Source organism: Acipenser ruthenus, chromosome 5 (genome assembly GCF_902713425.1).
Source record: "Acipenser ruthenus chromosome 5, fAciRut3.2 maternal haplotype, whole genome shotgun sequence".
Taxonomy (NCBI): domain Eukaryota; kingdom Metazoa; phylum Chordata; class Actinopteri; order Acipenseriformes; family Acipenseridae; genus Acipenser; species Acipenser ruthenus.
The window spans coordinates 86,779,532-86,805,527 of NC_081193.1; the positions used below are offsets into that span (position 1 = coordinate 86,779,532).

Below are 25,996 nucleotides of genomic sequence, written 5' to 3' on the forward strand. Positions count from 1 at the left end.
GGCCCTATTCACAAAGCCTGAACACAGAATTATTTAACCCTTCTTTGCTGTTTGGTACACGTTTTTTCCTTTCAACAGGAATTAGACTGGAGTTAAAGCAATATACCAGAATGTATTTTAGGTGACATTTATATAATTGTACTTGCTACTTAATGACATGTGCAGTTACACTAGTGGCTGCTATTATATCATTTTGGAGGTTTTACATCGCTTTGTGTTAGAGGTAAATACTAAACATCTTCGAAGACTATTAACATTTAAAATGTATTGTTTTTATTTTACAGTAGTTTATAATATGTGACACATTGTACACCACTTTAATTGTACCATTGTATGTGAAAATGATTTTTAAATAAATATGTTGAATACAATATAAATACTACGCACAGTGCAGTACTGATATTTTAAGCCCATTGCTCAAACAGCAAACCCCCCCCTCCCCCCACCTTTAGTAAGCATTTATAAATGAATTGCCACCCTCCCATTGCAGGGCTGCTTTCAGGCTGCTGCAGTACTTACGATTCGAGGTTTGAAAGGAGGCTTGGTTTTCCTTTGTTCCAGCATGACCCAGTCGATTTCCTTGAAAAACGGATGCTGCTTGATGGATTCTTCCCCGCCCTGCGACACCACGCAGCCCAGGCGCTTATTGGGGCTCTTAGTCATGAACTGAAAAAGAGGGTACAAAAAAACAGAACCAGGGATGAGCTACTGTGTTACTAAAAAACACTGCAATTATCCTGGGCTTCTCGAGTATGTGCTAAAAGGGCTATTCCCTCAACCTGGACACCCAAACACAGCAGGAATCAATATAGTGGCACAGTTAGAAACAGGGTTAAAAGAGCCTGTGGGATGATTCTTCATTCAGTTTGCACCTGGGCAAAGCCTGGCCCTTCCACCCCTGGTCTTTGTTTCAACCCTGCTCTGAATAGTTTAATTGAACCAATTAACCCTCCATCCAGACCCTGAAGCAGTTAAGTATCTCACTCTACCTGTTAAACCAGCACAGTGTTGCCCTGAGGCACATCAGAGGGAGTATTTTACTCCAAACTGTAATCAGCACCATGTTTGCATAAAATGTCACACCTAGAAACACACACGTTAAGAATACAATACCTGGAAGCCCTTGAATTCAATTTCTAGGTTATTCATTTCATATTCAGAAAAAATGTGCCACCTTTATAGAAAGTAAAAAAAGAAAAACTTAGGCGCAGATGGGAGCAAAGCTATTTTTTGCTTGTTCCATAACGTGGAGTAAATAGAGGTTAAAAAAAGGTTTTCATTATGTTGTCTTGTACTGATCAAAAAAGATAATCATGATGCATATTTTTACCCCATTCCCCTATTGACGAGTTAGTACTTTGAACAATGACGGAAGCCAAGAAAGGTCAACAGGCACCATTACCCCACACAAACACTGCTGGGAGGCAGCAGACAACTTGAGGTCAAATAATCAGACGGCAGCTCGATGTCAAGAAGCACAATGAGAGGAAACCGAGAGATCCAGTCTGTAGTCCCCTGCTAATAGAGCAAAATGAATGGCCTGCTTCCACTGCCTTTCCTGTTCTCAAGACTGAGCTGTGCGCTGTGACACTCGGAGAAAAGGCACGACTAACCGCCCAAAACAGACTCACACTGCCATAACATGACTAACCGCCCAACACAGCCTCACACTGCCATGACATGACTAACCGCCCAACACAGCCTCACACTGCCATGACATGACTAACCGCCCAACACAGCATCACACTGCCAAGACATGACTAACCGCCCAACACAGCATCACACTGCCATGACATGACTAACCGCCCAACACAGCATCACACTGCCAAGACATGACTAACCGCCCAACACAGCATCACACTGCCAAGACATGACTAACCGCCCAACACAGCCTCACACTGCCATGACATGACTAACCACCCAACACAGCCTCACACTGCCAAGACATGACTAACCGCCCAACACAGCCTCACACTGCCATGACATGACTAACCACCCAACACAGCATCACACTGCCATGACATGACTAACCGCCCAACACAGCATCACACTGCCATGACATGACTAACCGCCCAACACAGCATCACACTGCCATGACATGACTAACCGCCCAACACAGCATCACACTGCCATGACATGACTAACCGCCCAACACAGCATCACACTGCCATGACATGACTAACCGCCCAACACAGCATCACACTGCCAAGACATGACTAACCGCCCAACACAGCATCACACTGCCATGACATGACTAACCGCCCAACACAGCATCACACTGCCATGACATGACTAACCGCCCAACACAGCCTCACACTGCCATGACATGACTAACCACCCAACACAGCATCACACTGCCAAGACATGACTAACCGCCCAACACAGCATCACACTGCCATGACATGACTAACCGCCCAACACAGCATCACACTGCCATGACATGACTAACCGCCCAACACAGCCTCACACTGCCATGACATGACTAACCGCCCAACACAGCCTCACACTGCCATGACATGACTAACCACCCAGCACAGCCTCACACTGCCAAGACATGACTAACCGCCCAACACAGCATCACACTGCCAAGACATGACTAACCGCCCAACACAGCCTCACACTGCCATGACATGACTAACCACCCAGCACAGCCTCACACTGCCAAGACATGACTAACCGCCCAACACAGCATCACACTGCCAAGACATGACTAACCACCCAGCACAGCGTCACACTGCCAAGACATGACTAACTGCTCAGCACACAGCCTCACACTGACATGACATGACTAACCAGCACACAGCCTCACACTGCTAAAGCAATGCTACCTGACTGAAAACTGACTGGCCTGCTCATTGTGCTACAGCGATGCCACTCTTGGTCAACAACTGGCTTAAAAAAACAACTCTAAATGCCGGGTATGAGCACTAATCTCATACCTAAGGTAACGTTAGGTAGTCCCAAGATCAGATCCGCCCGCGGCATGTGAAACCAGCTGGGAATGTTTATTCCATTTGATAGCTGACAATATGCCCTTTTATAGTAAATAAACATTCAATGCTTGTCTCCAGCTCTTTTCTAACAGACTTCAATACATAAACATCTATGTTATTCATGGAGGACAGAACCAATATTAACGCCAGGTATTCTAACCAAATGCCCGCCCCCCTTTGTCTACTAGCTCAGACTTGTGCTGTAGTGAATTGTTAAACATAAATATAAAATGTACAAAATAATAAACCATTACCTAACAACTGGGGATTAAACAATAGACCTACTTCACAGTTAGCAGTAAGCAGTACATAATACAAAAAGCAGCTGTTTGAATATGTGATTTTGTGTTGGGGTACAGAGCATCTGGAGAAAGCACAAAGACAATTTGCATACAACACACTTGTAAACTCAAACCAAGGGCTGCTTTTACTTCAATACACACAGCAGAATTATTCTGATCACCTGGTACAGGTAAACTTACACAAGCAAATTCACATCAGCAAACATGATTTCATCAATAAAACTCCTTTAGATTTGCAAAATGTATTATGCCATTGTATCATGGAGCTAGTCTAACTATCTATCTGTCTTTAAGACTGTGAACCAAAACTCGGAATACATTAAGGAAGACTTACAGCCTCATTTTTTGTCATTGAAGTTCATAAAGTTTATTTTAGTCTTTATATTTCTTTTACTTTATAGTTATGGGTGATATCATGTAATTAACACCTGCACACAGTGCCTGTTAGCGATGCATCAGGTTTCACCTGTGTCGCGACAAAAGACTTCCTGCAAATACATGATGAAATCACACTCTGCATGTCAACAAAAAAAATCCAAGTCAGAAAAAAGTGTAAAGAGCTAAGTTTTACACCTTAAATGAGAGAAGAAAAAAGCAAGTGCACTCCATCTATCAAAGAGAAAGCCCTTGGTTTTTCCACAAGACTTCATTATGGCAACACAGATGTTGTTTTATGAGGGCTCTCTGAATACACGGAGCCTGGAGATGCCCCAGAAATCAAGTACTGGAGCTCCATGATGTCCCAATGAACGGCACAGCATACAGCTGATGCAATCCTAACCGACAGGGAACACAAACAATTTGTTCTTTTCCCACAAGAAATGCATTTTATCCCAGGCCCCTCTCGATGTAACCAGTGGCACTCTGAACTCCTTCTGAACTCTCATAGGGGACTGCTCAGCTAATCACATATAATTTAATAAAAAAAAGAGAGGAAGGGAGAGAGAGAGAGGAGGTGGGTAAGGGAGAAGGAGAGGGAGTGAAAGGGGGAGTTAAAGAGGAAGCAAAGGAGAAAGAGAGACGGTAAGGGAAGGGAAAGACAAAAAGGTAAAAATGAGACCGGAAAGGAGAGATACAGAAAGAAAGAGGCTGGACGAAGGAAAGGTAGAGGGGTGAGGATGAGAGAGAGAGAGAGGAGAGAGAGAGAGAGAGAGATTAGGTGAATTTCTGAAGTGAAAAATGACCACCAAGGATGTACAACTGTAATATCTGTGCCCTTGGTAACAGTTACTTTGTATGGATATTTTCCATTCAAGGGGCTGAGAGGCAGCCGGGGGGAGGGTATGGATGGATACTGCGGAGAAGCAGCCGGGGGGGGGGGGGGGGGGGGGTATGGATGGATACTGCGGAGAAGCAGCCGGGGGGGAGTGTCTGGATGGATACTGCGGAGAGGCAGCCGGGGGGAGGGTATGGATGGATACTGTGGAGAGGCAGGCGGAGGGAGGGTATGGATGGATACTGCGGAGAAGCATCCGGGGGGGAGTGTCTGGATGGATACTGCGGAGAAGCAGCCGGGGGGAGTGTCTGGATGGATACTGCGGAGAGGCAGCCGGGGGGAGGGTATGGATGGATACTGTGGAGAGGCAGGCGGAGGGAGGGTATGGATGGATACTGTGGAGATGCAGCCGGGGGGGAGTGTCTGGATGGATACTGCGGAGAGGCAGCCGGGGGGAGGGTATGGATGGATACTGCAGAGAGGCAGCCGGGGGGAGTGCCTGGATGGATACTGCGGAGAGGCAGCCGGGGGGAGGGTATGGATGGATACTGCGGAGAGGCAGCCGGGGGGAGGGTATGGATGGATACTGTGGAGAGGCAGGCAGAATGAGGGTATGGATGGATACTGCAGAGAGGCAGCCAGGGGGAGGGTATGGAAGACAGACCCACCGCTTTGAGGATGCTCACAGCCTCCTTGCTCAGCCACACGGGGTAGAGCACGTCATCATGCAGGATGGACTCAAACAGGTCGTCCTCGTTGTCTGCCTCGAAGGGGGGCTGCCCCGCCATCATCTCGTACATCAGCACCCCCAGAGCCCACCAGTCCACCGAGGGGCCGTACTCCAGCTCCTGCAGGATCTAAGAGTGCAGGGACAGAGAGAGGGGGGCAGTCAATAAGGCAGCAGCGAATCACCCCTGAATGGCAAAAAACGTTGTTAAATTCTAAGTCAACTAAGTCAACCCCGGTCACTTTTTCAAACTAAGCACACAGGCCATGACCATTAAGTTGAATGGAGATATATTGGGGAAAGAGAATAGGAGTTATGAATTATTATTATTATTATTATTTGTTTATTTAGCAGACGCCTTTATCCAAGGGGACTTACAGAGGCTATGGTGTGTGAACTATGCATCAGCTGCAGTCACTTACAACAACATCTCACCCGAAAGACAAAGCACAAGGAGTAACTTGCTCAGGGTCACACAGTGAGTCAGTGAATGAGTCGGGATTTGAACCAGGGACCTCCTGGTTAAAGCCCTTTTCTTTAACCACTGGACCACATATCCTCCACACAGAATTCACACAGTGGAGGGTGTATGAAACGGATTGCCAAGTCATTCAATAAGATCCTTCAAAAGCCGTCACTGGGCTTTCTAACAGTGTGTGCGAATCTCTTAAGTGTATTTTTGTCTTTAATAGTAAGTAAAATTTCAGATTTGGTGCTGTTTTAATATTTAAATGATGGCAGTATTTGGATCCATGAAACGGAACAGACAGTGAGATGCTTTATTTCTTTACTGTCAGTAAGCCACTATGTCCTCAATTGAGGATGTTGAGGAGGGCTGTAGCTGGTCCATGCTAGCGATGCATGGGGACAGCACACCCTGCACTGTACCGTGAGCACAGCCTCCCCTCCCCGTCTGTAGCTAGTCCATGAAAGCGGTGCATGTGGACAGTACACGCTGCACTGTACAGTGAGCACAGCCTCCCCCTCCCCCCTCTGTAGCTGGTCCATGCTAGCGGTGCATGGGGACAGTACACGCTGCACTGTACAGTGAGCACAGCCTCCCCCTCCCCCCTCTGTAGCTGGTCAACGCTAGTGGTGCATGGGGACACCCTGTACTGTACAGTGAGCACAGCCTCCCCCTCCCCCCTCTGTAGCTGGTCCATGCTAGCGGTGCATGGGGACACCCTGTACTGTACAGTGAGCACAGCCTCCCCTTCCCCCCCTCTAATTAAAGTCCCAGTGTTTATCCTGAGCTGCTGCGTTTACACTGCTTGGCTCCAGCGACTCCCAGATGGATTCTCAGTGGCAGATAAATGCAGACCACGGGACACATCCCTCTGTAGAGCAGGGATGTGTTTATGTTATGGAATAAGAGGCTTTCGTAACAGAATCGGGTACATTTTAAAACTGCTGGACTATAATGAGCTAGAGAATAGGGCCCAGGGAGCTACAACGGCATGAAGTGTTTGGAAGAGATGGACTTTTGCACTGCGCTAGACTTTGCACCATCTTCATACTGCTCCCAATCAGTGTGTAGCTGATTGTGTTGTATGAATAATATAAATTCCCCCTGAGAAAAAAACACCAGCAGCATTAGCATAAAGTTGAAGAGCGTATTGAGATCTGGTGCAGTTTAGAGCAGTAAAAACTGCACACACATGGCACTATTCACAAAAACTGTAAGAGCTGTTTTAAAGTCTGGTTTGAAACATGCTCTTAGCTGTAAAAAAAAAAAAAGAATACATTTTAAACCCTCTTAATCTAAAACAGTTAAAAAAACTTGATTTTATTGGTTAACAGTCTTTAATAAAACATTCATTAAAACATAAAGGGCTACATTTCTAAAGCTCTTTGCTCCAACTTGTCATTAGCAACAAAAAGAAATTCAGAAAGGAGAACCACATCCAATAAAAAATTGCCAAACTAGAAATAAAAAATAAAAAACTACAGTACAGCAATATCCTCCACATCGGGAACTGCACTAAGCCAGCCTATACTTTGGTAAGAAAGTTGACAGGAAGGCTGTGAGGGTACCTCTGGGGCGATGTAGTCGGGTGTCCCGCAGAACGTCGTAGTCGTCACTCCATTCAGAATCCCCTCCTTGCACATGCCGAAGTCGGCCAGCTTGCAGTGTCCTTCAGCGTCCAGAAGAATGTTGTCCAGTTTTAAATCTCTGTAAAAAAATAAAAATAAACTGTAAAGCGAAATTTATTTTTAAAAACATTTTCCATCACTCCAGCTAAAATTCAACTAGAGAACGTTTCAAAGGTCTTCCTCAGTTTTATGTATGCACAAGCTGATGCTGACATGGCTTTCAGTGGCTTATTTGTGCTCACCATTCGCTTCTTTTTACAGAGATGAAAGTGAGGAAAAGTAAAAAAAAACAAGCTGAAAAGTGGTAGGAGTCTGGGATCCGCTGCCGTGTTAGATTTTTTGCTCAGGAACACAAACTGAATGAAGTTAAGATTCAGATTACACCTGAAATTAGAATGTATACCAAATAATAAGTTAACTTTAACTGCTGGCTTCACAAACCCAGAGACGCCAATACTTGAGAGTCAACAAAACAGCACCTGCCAAGCAAAATTAGGGAAAAGTTTTTTTTGTTTATTTGTTTTTTTGACAAGTCAGAATGGTAAAATAGGGTCTGTGAAACTTTATGCAGTATCCAGTCAAATAAAGTTGAGGTAAATATAAATTTAGGTTTCAAGTGAAATTATTTTTTCTTACCTGTGCACAATGGCTGAAATAAACGCTGTACAGCATGTCTTTTCTTTTAATGTTCTTGTTCCTTTGGATCTCAAATGCAACTTGTTTACATCAGAAAGTCACTCCCTTTTAATTGTTAAAGGTCAAAAAAGAACCACGTACACTTTCAATTGTTCTTGTTAATTCCTATTTTTGTGGCACCTTGCTTTCCCTCCTGTTTTTAGCTTTAATAATAGTTATTATTATTATTATTATTATTATTATTATTATTATTATTATTATTATTATTATTATTAATAATTATTATAAAGCTTAAACATTGAACCTACAAAAGAAGCCACACAAAATGCTTTCAGTGCACACACCGCAGAGCTCTTGAGCTTGAGCTAATCATCCACTCGTTTGGGCTTATTTGCAATACTAAGCATTTAATATTGTAAACGTTTATTTTAAGCACAAAGTCAACATTTTCTACTTCATTTTATGTTACCATGGAAACAAATGTAAGAAAATAAAGTGCTAATAAAAACAAACACAAATTTGTTATGCCATGTAAGTTTAATTTAAAAAAAAAAACGTTTAAACTTAAAAATGGTCTGTGTACAGCGTGATTGGCTGAACAAGATCACATGACTGTGCAGTAATAATTGTCTTACCGCACGGTTATGACATCACAGACCAACCTACTTACCGGATCTATTAATTACTACGCCTTAATAGTAACAATTATCTAAACAGTGTTTCTGTAGGTAAAAATGTCAACATACAATTGAAACAGCATTTAAATCACTCAACAATCTTTTAATTTTTTTTTTTTTCATCTCTGTCACTAAGAATTACAGAAAAATTGGCAAATATACTGTGGTATTTATTTCGTCAGAGAACAGGACAAAGAAAACTCAGAGGCAAGCAGTAGCAGTAACACTATTCAAAAGCCATCTGAGAAATCACCAAGCAAGCCTCACTCAGCATGTAATTATATATACAGACGTGCTCAAATTTGTTGGTACCCCTCCACAAAAAACGAAGAATGCACAATTTTCTCTGAAATAACTTGAAACTGACAAAAGTAATTGGCATCCACCATTGTTTATTCCATATTTAATAGAAACCAGACTTTGCTTTTGATTTTTTATTCAACATAATATTGTAAATAATAAAACAAATGAAAATGGCATGGACAAAAATGATGGGACCGCTAACCTAATATTTTTTTGTTGCACAACCTTTAGATGCAATCACTGCAATCAAACGTTTTCTGTAGCTCTCAATGAGACTTCTGCACCTGTTAACAGGTAGTTTGGCCCACTCATCCTGAGCAAACTGCTCCAGCTGTCTCAGGTTTGATGGGTGCCTTCTCCAGACTGCAAGTTTCAGCTCTTTCCATAGATGTTCGATAGGATTCAGATCAGGACTCATAGAAGGCCACTTCAGAATAGTCCAATGTTTTGTTCTTATCAATTCTTGGGTGCTTTTAGCTGTGTGTTTTGGGTCATTATCCTGTTGGAGGACCCATGACCTGCGACTGAGACAGAGCTTTCTGACACTGGGCAGTACGTTTCGCTCCAGAATGCCTTGATAGTCTTGAGATTTCATTGTGTCCTGCACAGATTCAAGGCACCCTGTGTCAGGCGCAGCAAAGCAGCCCCAAAACATAACCGAGCCTCCCCCATGTTTCACTGTAGGTATGGTGTTCTTTTCTTTGAAAGCTTCATTTTTTCATCTGTGAACATAGAGCTGATGTGACTTGCCAAAAAGCTCCAGTTTTGACTCATCTGTCCAAAGGACATTCTCCCAGAAGGATTGTGGCTTGTCAATATGCATTTTAGCAAATTCCAGTCTGGCTTTTTTATGTTTTTCTTGTCAAAAGTGGAGTCCTCCTTGAGCCCACTTTCGCTCAAAAAGCGACGGATGGTGCGATCAGAAACTGAGGTACCTTCACCTTGGAGTTCAGCTTGTATCTCTTTGGCCGTTATCCTTGGTTCTTTTTCTACCATTCGCACTCTCCTTCTGTTCAATCTGGGGTCGATTTTCCTCTTGCGGCCGCGCCCAGGGAGGTTGGCTACAGTTCCATGGACCTTAAACTTCTTAATAATATTTGCAACTGTTGTCACAGGAACATCAAGCTGCTTGGAGATGGTCTTGTAGCCTTTACCTTTACCATGCTTGTCTATTATTTTCTTTCTGATCTCCTCAGACAACTCTCTCCTTTGCTTTCTCTGGTCCATGTTCAGTGTGGTGCACACAATGATACCAAACAGCACAGTGACTACTTTTCTCCATTTAAATAGGCTGAATGACTGATTACAAGATTGGAGACATGTGTGATACTAATTAAAGAAAATAATTAGTTTGAAATATCACTATAATCCAATTATTTATTATCTTTTCTAAGGGGTACCAACAAATGTGTCCAGGCCATTTTAGAATATCTTTGTAGAATAAGCAATAATTCATCTCTTTTCACAGCTTCTTTGCTTTATTCTATGACATACCAAAGGCATGCAAGTATACATGATAAAATAGCTTTTAATTTCATCACTTTTCAGGAGGAATGAAGCATTATTTCAATGAGCTGTAAGGGTACCAACAAATTTGAGCACGTCTATATATATATATATATATATATATATATATATATATATATATATATATATATATATATATGCTGCAGCGGCATCTACTTATTAAACTAAATTTCACTTTATAAAACTGAATAGCGAGTATGCAATGTTTAAACTCGACACAACAGATATATCTCACCACTACCCTCAGATTTCAGAAACATATTTAAAACAAAATTGAAATCTCTCCTGCTCTCTGCTGACACAACTGTTGGGCTTTTAAACAAGGTTGGGTTTGGCATAGAATTCTATTGTGCTCGCCGCGGACGGGAAGGACTGTGCAAACTGACATGGAAGTCATGTAGTCCACATATCATCTAATGCTGGTTTACAATCTAGGGAAATTATGCAGGTTACCAGCCATCGTTGTGAAAATAGCCTCAGAAATTATTGGTCAGCTTCTCTTGAAGCCCGCAAAGCCTGAGTAGGATCATTTCCTACAAAAAAAAACAAAAAAACACTCGGAAGCCCCTCCCTCGAGTGCCAGTGCAGTGCGGTGTTTGGCTGTTACATGAATCCTCCCTCAGATGTGGGAAATCAGTCTGCTTTCAATTCTCAAATGCCATTTTACTATAAATGGCAATGTTCAATGTAATGTTTATGGCAAATAAAAAAAGTACAAAGTATATGTTACAAACAAATGGAATACAGTGGAAGGATAAATAATATATTTCTTATTTTTTTCCTTAAAAAAGGTAGTTTGTGTAATTATTTTCAAAAAAGAATGTAGCCATTTTATAAGTGAAATAGCCCACTCCAGTGTGCGGTAAGACAATTCTTACAGGACTTCCTGGGTGCTTGAAGGGACTCAGCCTGCGGCCTTGTGCCTCACAACGCACCCAGGACGTGCGGTATGAACCTGTTGTGGGTTATTTCTTACTTATAAAATGACCTCTTGATATGGCAACTTCTTGTTTTTCAAAAGATGCTTATTTAAACATGTGTATTTTATAATTCGCTGGATCACCATGTTTGTCTCCATGAACACCCAGTCACAAAGAAAATGCAGACGACAGGCTGTAGTTACCGCGACAAGTATTTATTATGTCTACATGTTTTATGCAGAGAATATGGCTTTCCAACACCTTGTACCCTCTTGATCCATAATCAGGGGTTCACATAACTGGTACACAGGTAAGCATGAGGACAAATAAAAAAAATGCAGACTTAGCTGTTGTATAAGACGCAAGCGTACCTTCAGTACATTTTTGTGCTCATGGTTTGAAGGTGGGCTATACATGCCTTATTTATGGATTATTCCAGAAGAGTGGGGTCTACAAGCTTATTTAATGTGTTTTCTTTTAACACAAGAGCTGCAAATCGGGGTTCATGCTTCTGCAGAACTGTAAACCGCCCTCCCTTTAGGCTTTGCATTATCAAGTGTTTGCAGAGGTATATTTTCTGCACAAAAGGTTAATTTGAAGTTTGTTTCTCATTAAAGCTGCTCCGTCCACTTTCATGAAAATGTTTGGGATATTTCTCTGCTAGCGGCTTAATTTTGCTGCTTTTGTATAGTTCTGTGTAAGTATTCACCTTTATTTGATGTTTGCTAATCGTTTTAACTTTGCACTGAAACCAACTCAAAATGGCAGTGAATACTTACGAAATAGAAAAGTAATCTATATACAAAATTAAGTTACATAAACGTCGGGAGAGGGGGTTGGGGAGCGAAAAATTTAGAATCAGGAGTTTTCCTTAAGTTAGGCATATATAGCTCACCTTTGAGCTGTGATATACTGATGGTACACATTTGCATCTTATACAATAATAGCATTTTTTTTATTGATCCGCATGCGTACCTGTGAACCCTTGTCTAAAAGGCTTTGTCTGACCTGCCTTGCACTTGCAGCATCTGCAACCTCCAACACTGGTGCTTCAATTTCAGCATCTGCTTCCCTCAAACCCTGTAATCTTTCCTCTGTAAGTTCAACATCCATTACGGAGAACTATGTGTAAAACACAACAAGCCAGGATGATATTGCTAACCTTCTGAGGAGTGTACTGTAGTGTTCCCCCAGAGACATCCAAACATCGGAATCACATTTTGAAGATTCCAAATTTGCGCTCAATTACAGTAGGAGTACATTTAAAGGTACGGTTATACCTCTGTTCGGCAGGGGTCGTGGGGTTGAGCAGCAGTGTCAGTAGCTACTGCTTCACTGGATACCCGTTGTCCCCTATCAACCAGCCTCTCAGACTGTCATACCACTGAAACGCAGCTGCCACCTGCGAATTAGCGAGGATAAACAAGTCCTGAGCAGATCAACGATAGTTTGCATACACATCTGTGATGTAGTTGTTTGCATCACAGATCACACACTACTTGCACGTTGACAGAATAGGTCCCCTTACGATTCACATAGAGGTGCCTATTCTGTGTTGGTGCGTGTACTTTAGTGCTAGAGGCAAACAGTGTGCTCTCCGCATTGTCTCCTTCCAGGTCAGCCTGAAGCAGTTGGCAGATGTCAGTGATTGTTTGTCTGTAGAGGCAAAATTACACTGTGTGTCAGACAAGCTCAGAAAAGACAGATGACTTAAATATTTAGGGACGTCTCCTCCTCCTCCACTCTTTGTCTGGCCACGTAGATTATTATTATTATTATTATTATTATTATTATTATTATTATTATTATTACCAGACTCCCTTATCCAGGATGACTTACAACCCATGTGGTCTGGCCGGGCACCTGCGGGCTTGCCTGTAAGCTGCCCAGAGCTGCATTGTCCTCCGACGCTGTAGCTCTGGGTGGCCCTGCAGTGTGTAAAGAAGCGGGCAGCTAACGGTACACGCTTCGGAGGACAGCATGTGTTCATCTTGGCCCCTCCCGAGTCAGTGCAGGGGTGGGCGAAGATAATAAAAAAGAAAATAATAAAAAAAAAAAAAGTATCACATTACAAAGTATCACACTAATCCAGTGCGCACTCCATATTTATTTTATTTCTCTTTTTTCTCTCTCTCTTTTCTTTACCTGCTTCCCTGGTAGTTTCACCGGTATTTATAGCCGACCATGTAATTTGCGCACAGTTTAGAGCTGGTTTTCACATGTCTACTGAAACGCAAACGCTAACACTCTTGATGGTTTTCTAAATCGCTACATTTGTATTTAAATGAGGACACTCCCCTAGTTCAGCCCATGTTAAGCGCTGAAGCTAACTTGCCGAGTGGACACAAAAATACGTGTTGCTAAATCACATAGGTGGGCAAAGTCTGTTTGCCCACACGTGCGCCTGATTCTGGTGCGCTGTCCGCAAAAGTGTTTTGCGATTGCCTTTGGGGTTTGAGAACATTGCTAAATAGGGCCCACATAATGAAATGGATGGGAAAGCACTGCACCTCGCAGTGGATCCCTACTCCAGCTGTAAGACTGGGTACAAACAAAGTATCATCCCATTCCTGTGTCCATTTGGTTTTACTGTACTACAGACCCCGTTGTTAAGATTTTAAATCAGCCTGATTAAGAAAGATCCTTGACAACACCCAACAATTTCCCAGGCTCATTTCCAGCCCTGGTCACTTTGACCTGTTTACTAGGAATTGCAAAGGGCAGCCAATATACACACACAGCAATGCGCTGACATTCACAGAGAACAAGCCCCTGTGGATCCAACATGTCTAACCTCTTACACAAGTTTACCAGAGTCCAATCAGAGCCACCTGCACAGTCTGACACTGTGTTGCTGGGCTTTTGATCAAATCTAGATATAAGAACATAAGAAAGTTTACAAACGAGAGGAGGCCATTCAGCCCATCTTGCTCGTTTGGTTGTTAGTAGCTTATTGATCTAGTAGATATCAATCCTTTAAGTACATTTAATTCTAAGAAACAGGGAAATTGTAAATCTGTATTTGTAAAATATATTGAGATTCACGTACTTATAAGTACTATGCATTCACGTACTCATTCTTTTCATGTGCTTATACATACTATGTGCTTTTCAAACAGGTGAAAAAAAGAAGAATAAATAACTACAGGTAAAATAAGAGTGGTTTTAATAGATTAGGTTCTTGCAAGCCGGAATACTAAGCGAGCGCACCTGGTTGACTGTCCTCCTAGTAATACCAACACCACTGATAATACCAACACCTTTTTCCATTATAGAGGACCATATGCAACAAATATACACTGAAATGAGGTTACCGGAAAATCAAGTTGATAAATCTTAAGAAGTCAGTATTAAGATCTGCCACTGCTGATCAAAAATCAATATATTGGTAAACATTAAGGCTTTTGCACTCTAATTACTTCGTATTGAGCTGTTTTACACAATAGCGACTACACGATTGTATTTGTCAGTTTTTATTTCCATTTATCCGCATGCTAAAGTGACTCATAAAAGGCAACCTTAAAATGATAAGAGCAAGGTGCTGACAGAAAAACAGTTCCAGAAACCAATTATCACACCAGTTATCACAATTAAAAGAAAATGTCAAGTCACAGATCAAACAAACAGAATATCTGGCAGTACTTTGAGAAAAGAAACCAGACACAGGGCTCAGTATTAAAAAAATATAACAGTGATAAATATTCCACAACCATGGACTGGGGCTGACACTTAGAAACCACAGCTGACTCACTGTCGTCAGCAGAATATCTTTCCAGTGTTTAGATAAGGATAATATTCAAACTGTAATTAGTCTGAGTATAAGTATAACACCCCCAATAATAGGGGTGTAACAACTAATTGTGTCTCGATGAATCATGATACTTTCCTTGCATGATATATTGTATTGTAAGAGAAGTATGTAAGTCTGTATTGGGATACAAGACCAAAAACACAACAGAGCTCCCTTTCATTCACCGAATGGTTCTTGAATGAAGAAGTGTGTTTTATCATTGGCATGAATACATATTCTCCCTATCCCATTGAATTGTTGTCTTTTGAACAATATGGTCCATCATTAAATGGCCATACATATGCACCACACAAGTAGCCCATCAGGACAATCCCATGTTTTGTGATACATGCTGTATTGCATTGAGATCTGCATATCACGATATGTACTGTACCAGGAGATTAGTGTATTGTTACACTCCTACCCACTATGCTCTTTTTAAAAGAGAGAGCCACCTTACTGCTCTGTAATAATACCTCTGAATGCACATACAGTACACCTCTTTTACTCAAACTGCCTCATATTACAGTGTCACAGTGTGGCCCCCATTTTATTTCTCTGCTGGCCATAACATTCCTTTATCTATTCATACACATTTCTTCTTTGATTTCTACAAAGCATTTTGGATCCACAAGGTTCTCCATTGTATAGCAGACTAATCTGGAGCATTTGGGATCGATTATACTGATGGTAATCTGTACCAGACTAAAAACGCCTTGCCTATGTTTTATGTTTTTGATTATATTTCACAGCATTATGATATTTTTTAGTTTATAAAGCTGTTATGGATTGGATTTTAGGCCAGGTTTTGCATTTACAAATATTATGTTTGACTTAAGTTTCACGCCAATAGGCCAACGTATGGCTGGTAGAATCAAAGGGGGATGCCAAAGGTTTCAACTTCCAGTTGAATTAATTTTGAAACTGTTTATCAAATAAACTGTTAATTCGAGAATGCACCACATTTGATTGTTACTGAGCTAGCTGAACAAATGAGGGATTAGCTATGAAGACCCTTACATTGAATCTGCTGATCTGACCACAACTGCTGGTGTACAGCATCAAGGTGTTCATTGTGTTTCTGCACTGCTTTGCACACCAGTCTCTAATCTGGGTCATTTTGGGTAACGATGAATCAAAGTATTAAACAGATTCTAGTTTTCTCAAATTATAATCCTGACATTCCAAACTGAGAACATTAAACACAAATATAGGCTTCCTGATCCTCACAAGCATTCAAACAAGCTCCAAGACTGCCTGCACTCCGAGCACTTAATCCTTCTATCAAATCCTTTAAAGAAGAAGAAGAAGATTTCGAGATAAGGCAGGCTTGATGAAAGGTTTCCGAAGGTGTATCATGAAACCATTCAGGTCAGGGTTTGATGGTTGAATGCTTAAAAAATGTCAACATCACCTTAAAAGATATCATTCATCCAAAGGTGTACTAAACTTGTTTGACCCCCGCCCCCTGCCGTTTGAGAGCGTGATGTAATTAGTACCCACCTCCACACTAGCACACAAGACTGAAGGTGCTATGAATGTGTGTGCCTGCTCTTACTTCACAGGGGGGTACAGTGCCTTTATCTGTCAGTGACATGTGTCAATTGTGCCATTTGTACAACCTCCAGTCCAACGCAGCAGCAGCAGAAAACACTGCACAAAACTGTTTTCTTTCACAGGTGAGACTTCAATTATATTCCTCCGCGTCATGTTTCTTTGGTGTGCGTACAGTCAGGTGTTTTGCTAAAATCAATAGAACGCTTGCCCTATTTCAGGGGTGTCTAAAGTCCAACCTGAAGTAGTTAATTAAATTGTTTTGCTACCCTAGATAAATTAATGAATCCTTCCCCTAACAGTCTTATCCTTGACACTGGCTCCTCTCACAGCTGCACTGGCTTCTTACATTTCTTTAAAAATAAAATACTAGACATCAGAAATGAGATTCCACAGACACCTTCTATTAAGGCTACCATGGGGGCTTTTTCTTTGATTACCTTGCAGGAACTGACAGAGCTAGTTCAACATATGAGAGCTACTACATGATCTCTTGATCTTATTCCTATAAAACTATTAAAAGATATTCTTGGTGTTATTAAAAACCCACATTTTAAAAGTTATAAATGGTTCGCTTTCCTCCGGTATAGATTTCAGCACTTAAGCTAGCTGTGGTAAAGCCTATGCTTAAGAAACACAATTTGGACCCCAAAGTCCTCAATGACTATAGGCCAATCTCCAACCTACTATTCTTAGATAAGGTTCTAGAGAGAGCTGTTGCAATTGAATTACAAAAATGTCTGACTCTTAATGGTATATTCGAGAAGTTTCAGTCTGGTTTTCGTGCTGCCCATAGCACCGAGATGGCCCTTGTCAGAGTTCTGAATGATCTGCTGATAAGCTCTGACTCGGGCTTTCCATCAGTTTTAATTCTTCTTGATCTAAGTGCTGGCTTTGATACTGTAGACCATTCCATCCTACTGAATCGTCTTGAAAGCACAGTAGGACTGTCTGGCCTCGTCCTATCCTGGTTCAAATCTTATGTTTCTGATAGGATTCAGTTCGTCTCTATTGGGAAGGTAAAATCGGCACTATCGGAAGTTGTCTGTGGTGTTCCACAGGGCTCCATTCTAGGTACCTTGCTGTTTTCATTACATATGCTACCGTCAGGGCCGACATAACCATATAGGCAGAACAGGCGGCCGCCTAGGGCGGCAAAAACGGTATGCTATACACATGTATTGTGATTTTATTATTTTTTTCTGCTATGTACTGTACAGTGCTTTGCGATACTTATTGTATAAAAAGCGCTAATTAATTAATTAATTCATTCATTAATTCATTAATATAATTCTACCTGTAAAACCTGGAGTGGAATGGCCCTTGCCCTATTGTGATGAAACTCAGGAATCTTCTGTTGCCCAATTTATTTATTGGTATATGGAGGTTCTCTGTATCATTTATGTCATTTTACACAGTGGTTTTCCATATATCTAGAGAATTCCTTGTCCCATTGCGATGACCTTCTTTGGCACAATTCAATGTATCATAATCTTGGAATATGTGTCAGTCTGCCTTTGTGTCACAAATCTATATTAACATGCATCTAGAGAAACGGCACTCACATAGGTAGAAGCAAAAGGTTTATCAGAGTTTAAAAGAGTAAATCATCCGTAACTTCAAAACACTAAATAAGAAACCAAGTAAAGTAGACAAACATACACTGATAAAGGCGTGTTTGATCACATGACTTCGTTTCTTATAGTTTTACAGAGGTTGATACTGTATACAGAAGAACCTGTGTTAAGCGGCTGGTGACTGTTAGGGCAAGACCACGACTGCATACGATTGGGACACAAGGCACAATAACCCAAACAGTGAATGCAGGTAATGTGCACCATCGACCAGGACAGAGCACAGGGATTCTCACCCAGTAACATGCCCTGTATAATCAATAAAGTCCTGTCAGTCCAATGTGTGCAAGCATACTTTAATATAGTGTGTGCCCCTCTGTCTAAACTAGAACTGCAGTCAAGACTGCCGCAAGGTTTTTGGCAGTGTTATAAAGCAGTGTGCTTTTAGGAAGAAAAAACAAAACAAAACAAAACAAAACAGTACACAGAAAGGAAAAGGCCACACTAATCAGGCATGATTGAAATCATTTCCTGAGCTTCATATCAAGCTGGAGTTATTTTTCCATTACGCACTGAGTGAACTCTGCTCCCGGCCTGCACATTTGAGAACAGAGCAAGCAAAGCGAGGGCCATCTTTTCTGTTTATTAGGCTCATTTCTGTTCTGTTGAATACAGTTGTGTGTTTATGTCTTGTGAAATGCAACGCACACCTCAATGATTTTTATTAGTTTTATAGAAAATAATGTTTGTCTAAACTACTACTGTATATCCAAGGAGAATCTGTACCCAACACAATATTCATTAATCACTATACATACTTCATGTTCTGTTTCAGGTGTGTCTGCTTGTGTACTCATCATGTTTCAAGTGCAGGTCTTTGTGTGGGCTTGTGAATCACTGGTGCCGAGATTCTCTAGATAAAACACTGTCTTGATAAACTGTTTCCATAGGAAGAGTCTATTCTGAGAGCAGCTTTGCTGGTGTGTGTGGGTTTGAGTTATTACATGTTCTTCAGGTGAGGCTGTGTATTCTCTGCCATGATGGAACTGGACTGGGAGAAACAGGAAGGACTGCATTGCCCTGCTTTCCCTCTTTCTGAGTTCTCCCCCACTCTGCAGCGGGTTGAGCCTAATTTGTTTATTGGCCAAAAAAGTTATTTTTAATTTATTTATTATTTATTTATTTAACCAGGAGATTTACCCATTGAGACCAAGGCCTCGTTAACAAGGGGTCCTGGAAAACAATAAGAGACCATTATAATGTATTAAAAGACAATTACAATGTACAAACAACACAATAAAAACACGTTGGGTTCAAATTTAACCAGCAGCACAGATATCAAAGAACAGAGTAAAAAAGACATGTATCTATTTGTTAATGTGGCCTGAAGCAGAAGCATTGACAGGTGGTTCTAAGCATTTCCCTAATATGATATTTTAAACCAGAGAAGAATAGATTATCAAATTCCATCTTTAGACTATGATGGAAATAGTTCCACGTTTATCAGAATTAAAAAAAAAACAAAAAAAAAGCAGATCTAGTAACTCTAGTAAAACACTTCACATACTAGTCAATGGCCCACATATTGCATTACAGGCAGCGGCCCCTTCAAGTGCTACTCATTTGGGAACTGTTGGTCTCAAATTTAAGCAGCCTAACTCATAACAGACATGAATACACAATGTGTTTTAATAGAGTGTTTAAAATCCCATTCTGCTGCTATGAGTCAATTACCTTCTAAACGCACCTTTAAACAGTTTGTCCTGGCACACTAATCTACGGGACAGCAGCAAGCTGAAACACGCTCCCAGAAGAGAATGTGATAGCTGGGTGAGTGCGAGGCGGCAGTCTGAACACACTGTATTAGAGCTTGTTGTTGAAGCTTTTATTTGTCTCCCCAGGAAAACTGACTGAAGGTCACCCTGGGACCAGCAGCAGTAAACATGCCAAGGTGTGGGCTCACGATCCACGCTCCTGTCTATGAAGCAACAAGCTGCCGTTTCTTGCCTCCAATGGCAGCCACGGTCTCAGTGGCGCTTGGCTGGAACAGTCAGCACATCATAGATGAGATGAACGCAGCAAGTTAAAGCCAACTTCTCTCTCGCACTCCCTCTCTCTTTATGCAGATATATAATATTTGTTAGCTGGGTGCCGCGGGGCTATATGAAGACAAAGCCAGGTACATACAAAATAGGCCCTTTACTGCAATGGCTTATAAACAGTTATAAACTATGCATCATTTGCTTGAATGCAGATTTGAATGGTGGACATATGGATGCTATATTTGAGAAAGCCAGTTTAGGACAGCTGACATTTATACTGCAGTACCAAGGACGTCAGCACCCCGGATGAGAGGAAAATTCGCTTCCAAGCAGCTTTTGAAACAATGCAGAAGCTAATTGACTTTGATCGGTACTCAATTGTAAAGGCGAAGAAAGGACAGCTTTTCTTGTTTTGAAATCAACACGTTAATCACTGGGTTTATTTAATACCTTCCGATAAATGCTTCTTAAAGGCAATTCCGAGTACGAGTATCAGCACACCTCTACTACATGGCTTGACAATTTTGAGTTTGAAAAAAAAAAAAAAAGTTTATTAAAGCTGGGTGAAAACAATAGACGAGGAAAACAATTACTTTAAGAATCGAACAATCGAACAAACACCGTTTGAAATGTTCATATTTGTTCCTGTAACAGAATTCGTACACGGCTGTTTCAAAAAGATAGCACGCAAAGGAAACAAATGCATCAGTGCCATCCGAAGTAAAGCACGCACATTCTACTGTGCAGCGGTGTCTCCCATGTTTGCAACTTTGCATTGTAATTTCTTTAGTGTTGAACTAGGCTCACTGATCTTGCATTGAATGTACTTGTTTATAAAATGTAATGCAGGAAAGCTTGATTTGTCCTGATTCTCAGTCTTGAGAGAACCCCTTTAGTCATGTTCGTCCCTTGGGTGTTAGCCTCTACTTCAAAGACTTGAATCATTGATTGTCCAAGTCTTGTGATTAACAACATCCGTACAGTTTCCATACACTCCCAGCCACCATTCTCGGTGGCATTCCTAGGGATTCCAGTATAGTAAATTGCTCAGCACATCCCCACGCCCGCTCCTTTGGGGCTGTGATAACTTGAGTAGACAGGACCCACTATATATTTGTATGACAATTCTCATAAAAAAGATTATAGTTACCGAAGCGATATCTACACACAGCCAGTGTAATAATTCCAAAGGTTACCAGATGATGCTGTTGAAACCAAATACATGAATGGCTCCCTGTGCTCAAATTAGCTGGAACATCCCTAAGCATTGTATAATACAGTAGGAATAGTTTCAGTATGGTATTAGTATAGTACTCTGTTGAGTTATGGGTTGGAATACTTCTTAAAGGCTATTAAGATACTCAGGTGAGTACAAATCTGCATTTCATTTTAATGATGAAGTGTTACGAATGTTATTACTTTTTTTTTTTTAAACAAATAAAATAAAATAAATGGGTCCGATTACATTATTGGGATGCTGGATATTTTATTGGATTTTGTATTGAAACATGAAGTGTGTACACTGTTAATGTCTGTGATTCAAAATCTTGTGAATAATGATTGAGGAAAATTGAAGAGAGTCACAATGTTTCTATAATGTTTCTAAAAACACAAATTCATAAAGGGGTAGGTTTTTATTAAACAAATTAACCAGTATGTTCCTTGGTTACTTTTTCTTTTCTTCTACAGTGAGCAAATCTTGAAACCCTTGTTTTAGTGTGTGTGTGCTGGGTGGGTTACAGTTTGAACGTTTTGCACACAAGCAGTAGCGTATTATTTAGATCCTAGAGATTCAACTGACAGCCTTTTCTAGACTAGACACTGGAAAGCCGTTCACAATGCATAATAATGACCTGGCTAGATGCGAGCCCTAAAGGAACGCACGCGCCCCTGCCTGCAGTAGAGCATCGTGGATAAAACCCCAATTAGAGGAGACTCTGCTGGCTGTTAATGATACTTGCTCTCATAGATTCAAACTGTCTCCTAATCCCTGTGAATCTCTGTTGCTGCTAATTGACTGGAGGAATAAAGCTTTGTTTTGATCTCTGGTTAGTCCAGACAATGGCAGAGTCTTAAATCCAGACTGCAATGAGCAAATGAGCTGCTTCCTGTTTGGTGACTGGAGAGTTGGACCCCTCGCGGCGCTCAGAAAACGAAGAGGGCAGACGAGAGCGGGATCAGTGGTGCTGTGATCCTATTGTGCAGCGCTGGGGAGACAAACTAATCTCCGGAAGTCGTGGGCACAGGATGGGGGGGGTGGGGGGGTGGTAGTGAAGGGATAGCATTGATCTGTTTATGCCAGGTTGAAGTTTGCCAAACATTTTGAAAAACAAAAAGCTTTATCCGCTCAATAATGTGAAGCTGGCACACACTCTTGGCTGCCTCCCTGGGGACCATTCATATGTAAACATAAATGACAAATGACCAAAAGAGAAAAGAAAAAAAAAAATAGAAGGAAAGTCCCATGTAAGCAAATTGACAAACAAGCAGCCTCCTAAACCCCAGTTGCTAAGAGATGGAGAGGCCCTAGGCCAGCACTGGGGAGCACCCCTATTTCATTTCTTCTTGAGCTAAACAAGTACCTGTAGATGACGCCATGTTGGTGGAGAAACATAAGCGCTGATGTGACCTCGGCTGCATAGAAGCGAGAGCGGGCTTCGTCGAACTTGCGTGAGCGCTGGATCTGAAACATGAGGTCTCCTCCGTTCACGTACTCCATGACGAAGAAAAGCCGGTCCTGCCATAGAAGAGACACAAAAGGAGACAAGCAGTCATTGAGGACGCCTCTCTTCTCCCTCTCTGGGGTCTGGAGTGGGCTGAAAAGCCATAGCATGGTTTAGCGAAGGGATCTGCGTCAAAGGGACGCCGTGGAAACTAATTAAAAGAAATAAGCCAACAAAATAAAGACAAGATACACAAAGAAACAAAGATTCAGGAAAGGGCTCAGAGTTTCTTACCACACTTCTATTTATTTATTCTTTCTTTTTAAATGTTGCTGATAGTCTTTTTCTTCTTATTTTTTTCAAATCTTTATTAAGGACTGTTTGCTACTGCGTCTTTGCTTTGCCACGTCTTTGAGAAGGAAGCGACAAAGGCAATGACGGGATACTGAACCATAATTCTAATTTATTGCTGCAGGATGTATACAATAAATTAGGGGTTCGCTTTGCCGATCAAAGAGTTCCATTGAAGTTTTTTTTTTTAAATCCCAGAACTGGTGTATTTAACTTCATATTGGTGTATTTAAATTCAAGGATACTGTGAAAGAATGGACTTTTCTACCTTTTCTTAGCACTCGTAATGTCATGACAAGTCATCCCCCCACCCCCTTTTTTATATTTCAATAAATATGTCAGCTCACACCAATAACCGGTCCTGGAATTTCATGGGCATTACAGCCTCTTTCAGGAAAACTGGAACAGCTCAAACCACAATAGAAGTATTTTTTGTTTGTTTTTTATGTGAAATGAAAACTGTACTTAAATTGCAAAATCTTTAAAAAAAAATACAAAAAAAAAGTATTGGGTAATCTTCACAAAATAAACCGTAATGGTTGTAATAGCACCAATAAAACTGCTTTGCAATATTCCCCAGTATGTTCATACACAGCTCCCCTGTATGTTCATACACAGCTCCCCTGTATGTTCATTCACAGCTCCCCTGTATGTTCATACACAGCTCCCCTGTATGTTCATTCACAGCTCCCCTGTATGTTCATACACAGCTCCCCTGTATGTTCATTCACAGCTCCCCTGTATGTTCAGTCACAGCTCTCCTGTATGTTCATACACAGCTCCCCTGTATGTTCATTCACAGCTCCCCAGTATGTTCATACACAGCTCCCCTGTATGTTCATACACAGCTCCCCTGTATGTTCATTCACAGCTCCCCTGTATGTTCATACACAGCTCCCCTGTATGTTCATTCACAGCTCCCCTGTATGTTCAGTCACAGCTCTCCTGTATGTTCATTCACAGCTCCCCAGTATGTTCATTGCTGCTATTAAGATCAACTGAAAAGACCCTACTGTCTGAAAGTGAGTGGCCTGTATTATTAATATAGCCAGAGGTTAAAACAATGTGACACTGGAACTGAAACGGTTAGTGTTCAGTGAACACCACTGTAACAGCTGAGAGAATCAGCCAGGTGCCAATTATACCAAATTATGCTCCTCAAGCTACCCTGATGTCAAATGTATAAAGTTAGGAATGAGTTACATAGAACTGGACAGGAAATGTTCCTTGTCCTAAATGGGACACAATATTAAACAGTTTATAAAGACGGTGTAACACAGGTTATATAAGTGTCCTACATGCAGGCTACAGTACACACAAACAAAACAAAACACTATAGAGAAGAAATGAAGGTGTAAAAACTGCAAAGGATGGAAATCTGAAATCTGAAGTGTAAAGAACCCCTTTTCTTTCGACATTGCTATAATGCAATCTGTTTTGGCAATCAATCTTTTTTCTAATTTCACTATTATACAAACGTCTAAGTACTGACAGACACATGCTTGGAACACCCTGCATTATAAAATACACAAGAAGTTTAAACCTGATGATATCAATCCGGCCCATTAGCGGGAGCATTTTTAGTTTTCTTTTGTTGGTTGTTGTTTTGTTTTTTTAATTCAAGTTTCCACCTCTTTTGTTAGGTACAACAACAACAAATTGATATGCTTACATTCAATATCAAAACCATAAAACTTCAAATAGCATGCTTACATTCAATATTAAAACCATAAAACTTCAAATAGCATGCTTACATTCAATATCAAAACCATAACATTTCAAATTGATATGGTTACATTCGATATCAAAACCATAAAACTTCAAATAGCATGCTTACATTCAATATCAAAACCATAACATTTCAAAGTTCTCTTTTTTTTTCTTGTCGATCTTTTTAAGATGAAATACAGAAATACAGACAACAGGCATCAGTCATCTAATGTAACTATATGTTCTTTCAGATTAATATCATACTTACTTCAAAATGACATATTGCTGTGGTCAGACACATTCATATTTAAATATTTTCCTTTTTAATTTGTACATTTTTTCAAATTTCTAACCTTGTATTTTATTGCATATTCAATGTAATCATTATATATAGTTTATACAATAAATAAATAATAATAATAATTTTAAAAAGCCATGATAACAAAAGCAGTTACCCTCAAACTATTTATGAAGCAGATTCTTATCACTTTCATCTTAAAAACCTGGGTTCATTTATTATTGTGCAAATGCTGCAGATTACATAAGTGTCCAACAATCCACCTCAACTTGTACAATTATAATGTACGAAATTGAATTTAAACAGGATGTTTAAATAGTTTGTTTAAAAGTGCCTAGAATTACAGGCAGTCCCACCCCAATCCAATGTTAATAAACATTTCCTGCTTCTAATTAGAATTGTACAGATATTCCCCTGCCTGGCTGGCTGCAAGACGTGGCTGTGGACTACGGGACTGGACTAGAACTGGGGGCATGCAGCTCAATCGCAGGGCATGGTCCTTCGGTACACAAACACAGCACAGCTGTGGCCAAACATTTTGCATCACCCTATAAAATTAACTCAAGTTGCTTCATAAAGTCCAATGAAAACTGCTGAGTAATGTTACGTTAACATATTG

At 40.9% G+C, this 25,996-nt stretch overlaps 1 protein-coding gene across 2 annotated transcripts in view; it reads right to left on the reverse strand.

Moving 5' to 3' along the window:
* Nucleotides 1-25,996, reverse strand: part of LOC117403245 (protein kinase C epsilon type) — a 161,643-nt gene that overhangs the window by 8,934 nt on the left and 126,713 nt on the right. For both annotated transcript variants that reach the window (XM_034921407.2, XM_034005248.3), the window contains 4 exons: nucleotides 22,938-23,092; nucleotides 7,273-7,411; nucleotides 5,180-5,368; nucleotides 520-666 (listed from right to left, as the gene is read on the reverse strand). In XM_034921407.2, the coding sequence (XP_034777298.1) occupies nucleotides 520-666; nucleotides 5,180-5,368; nucleotides 7,273-7,411; nucleotides 22,938-23,092 (630 nt within the window). The remainder of the gene's footprint in view (nucleotides 1-519; nucleotides 667-5,179; nucleotides 5,369-7,272; nucleotides 7,412-22,937; nucleotides 23,093-25,996) is intronic.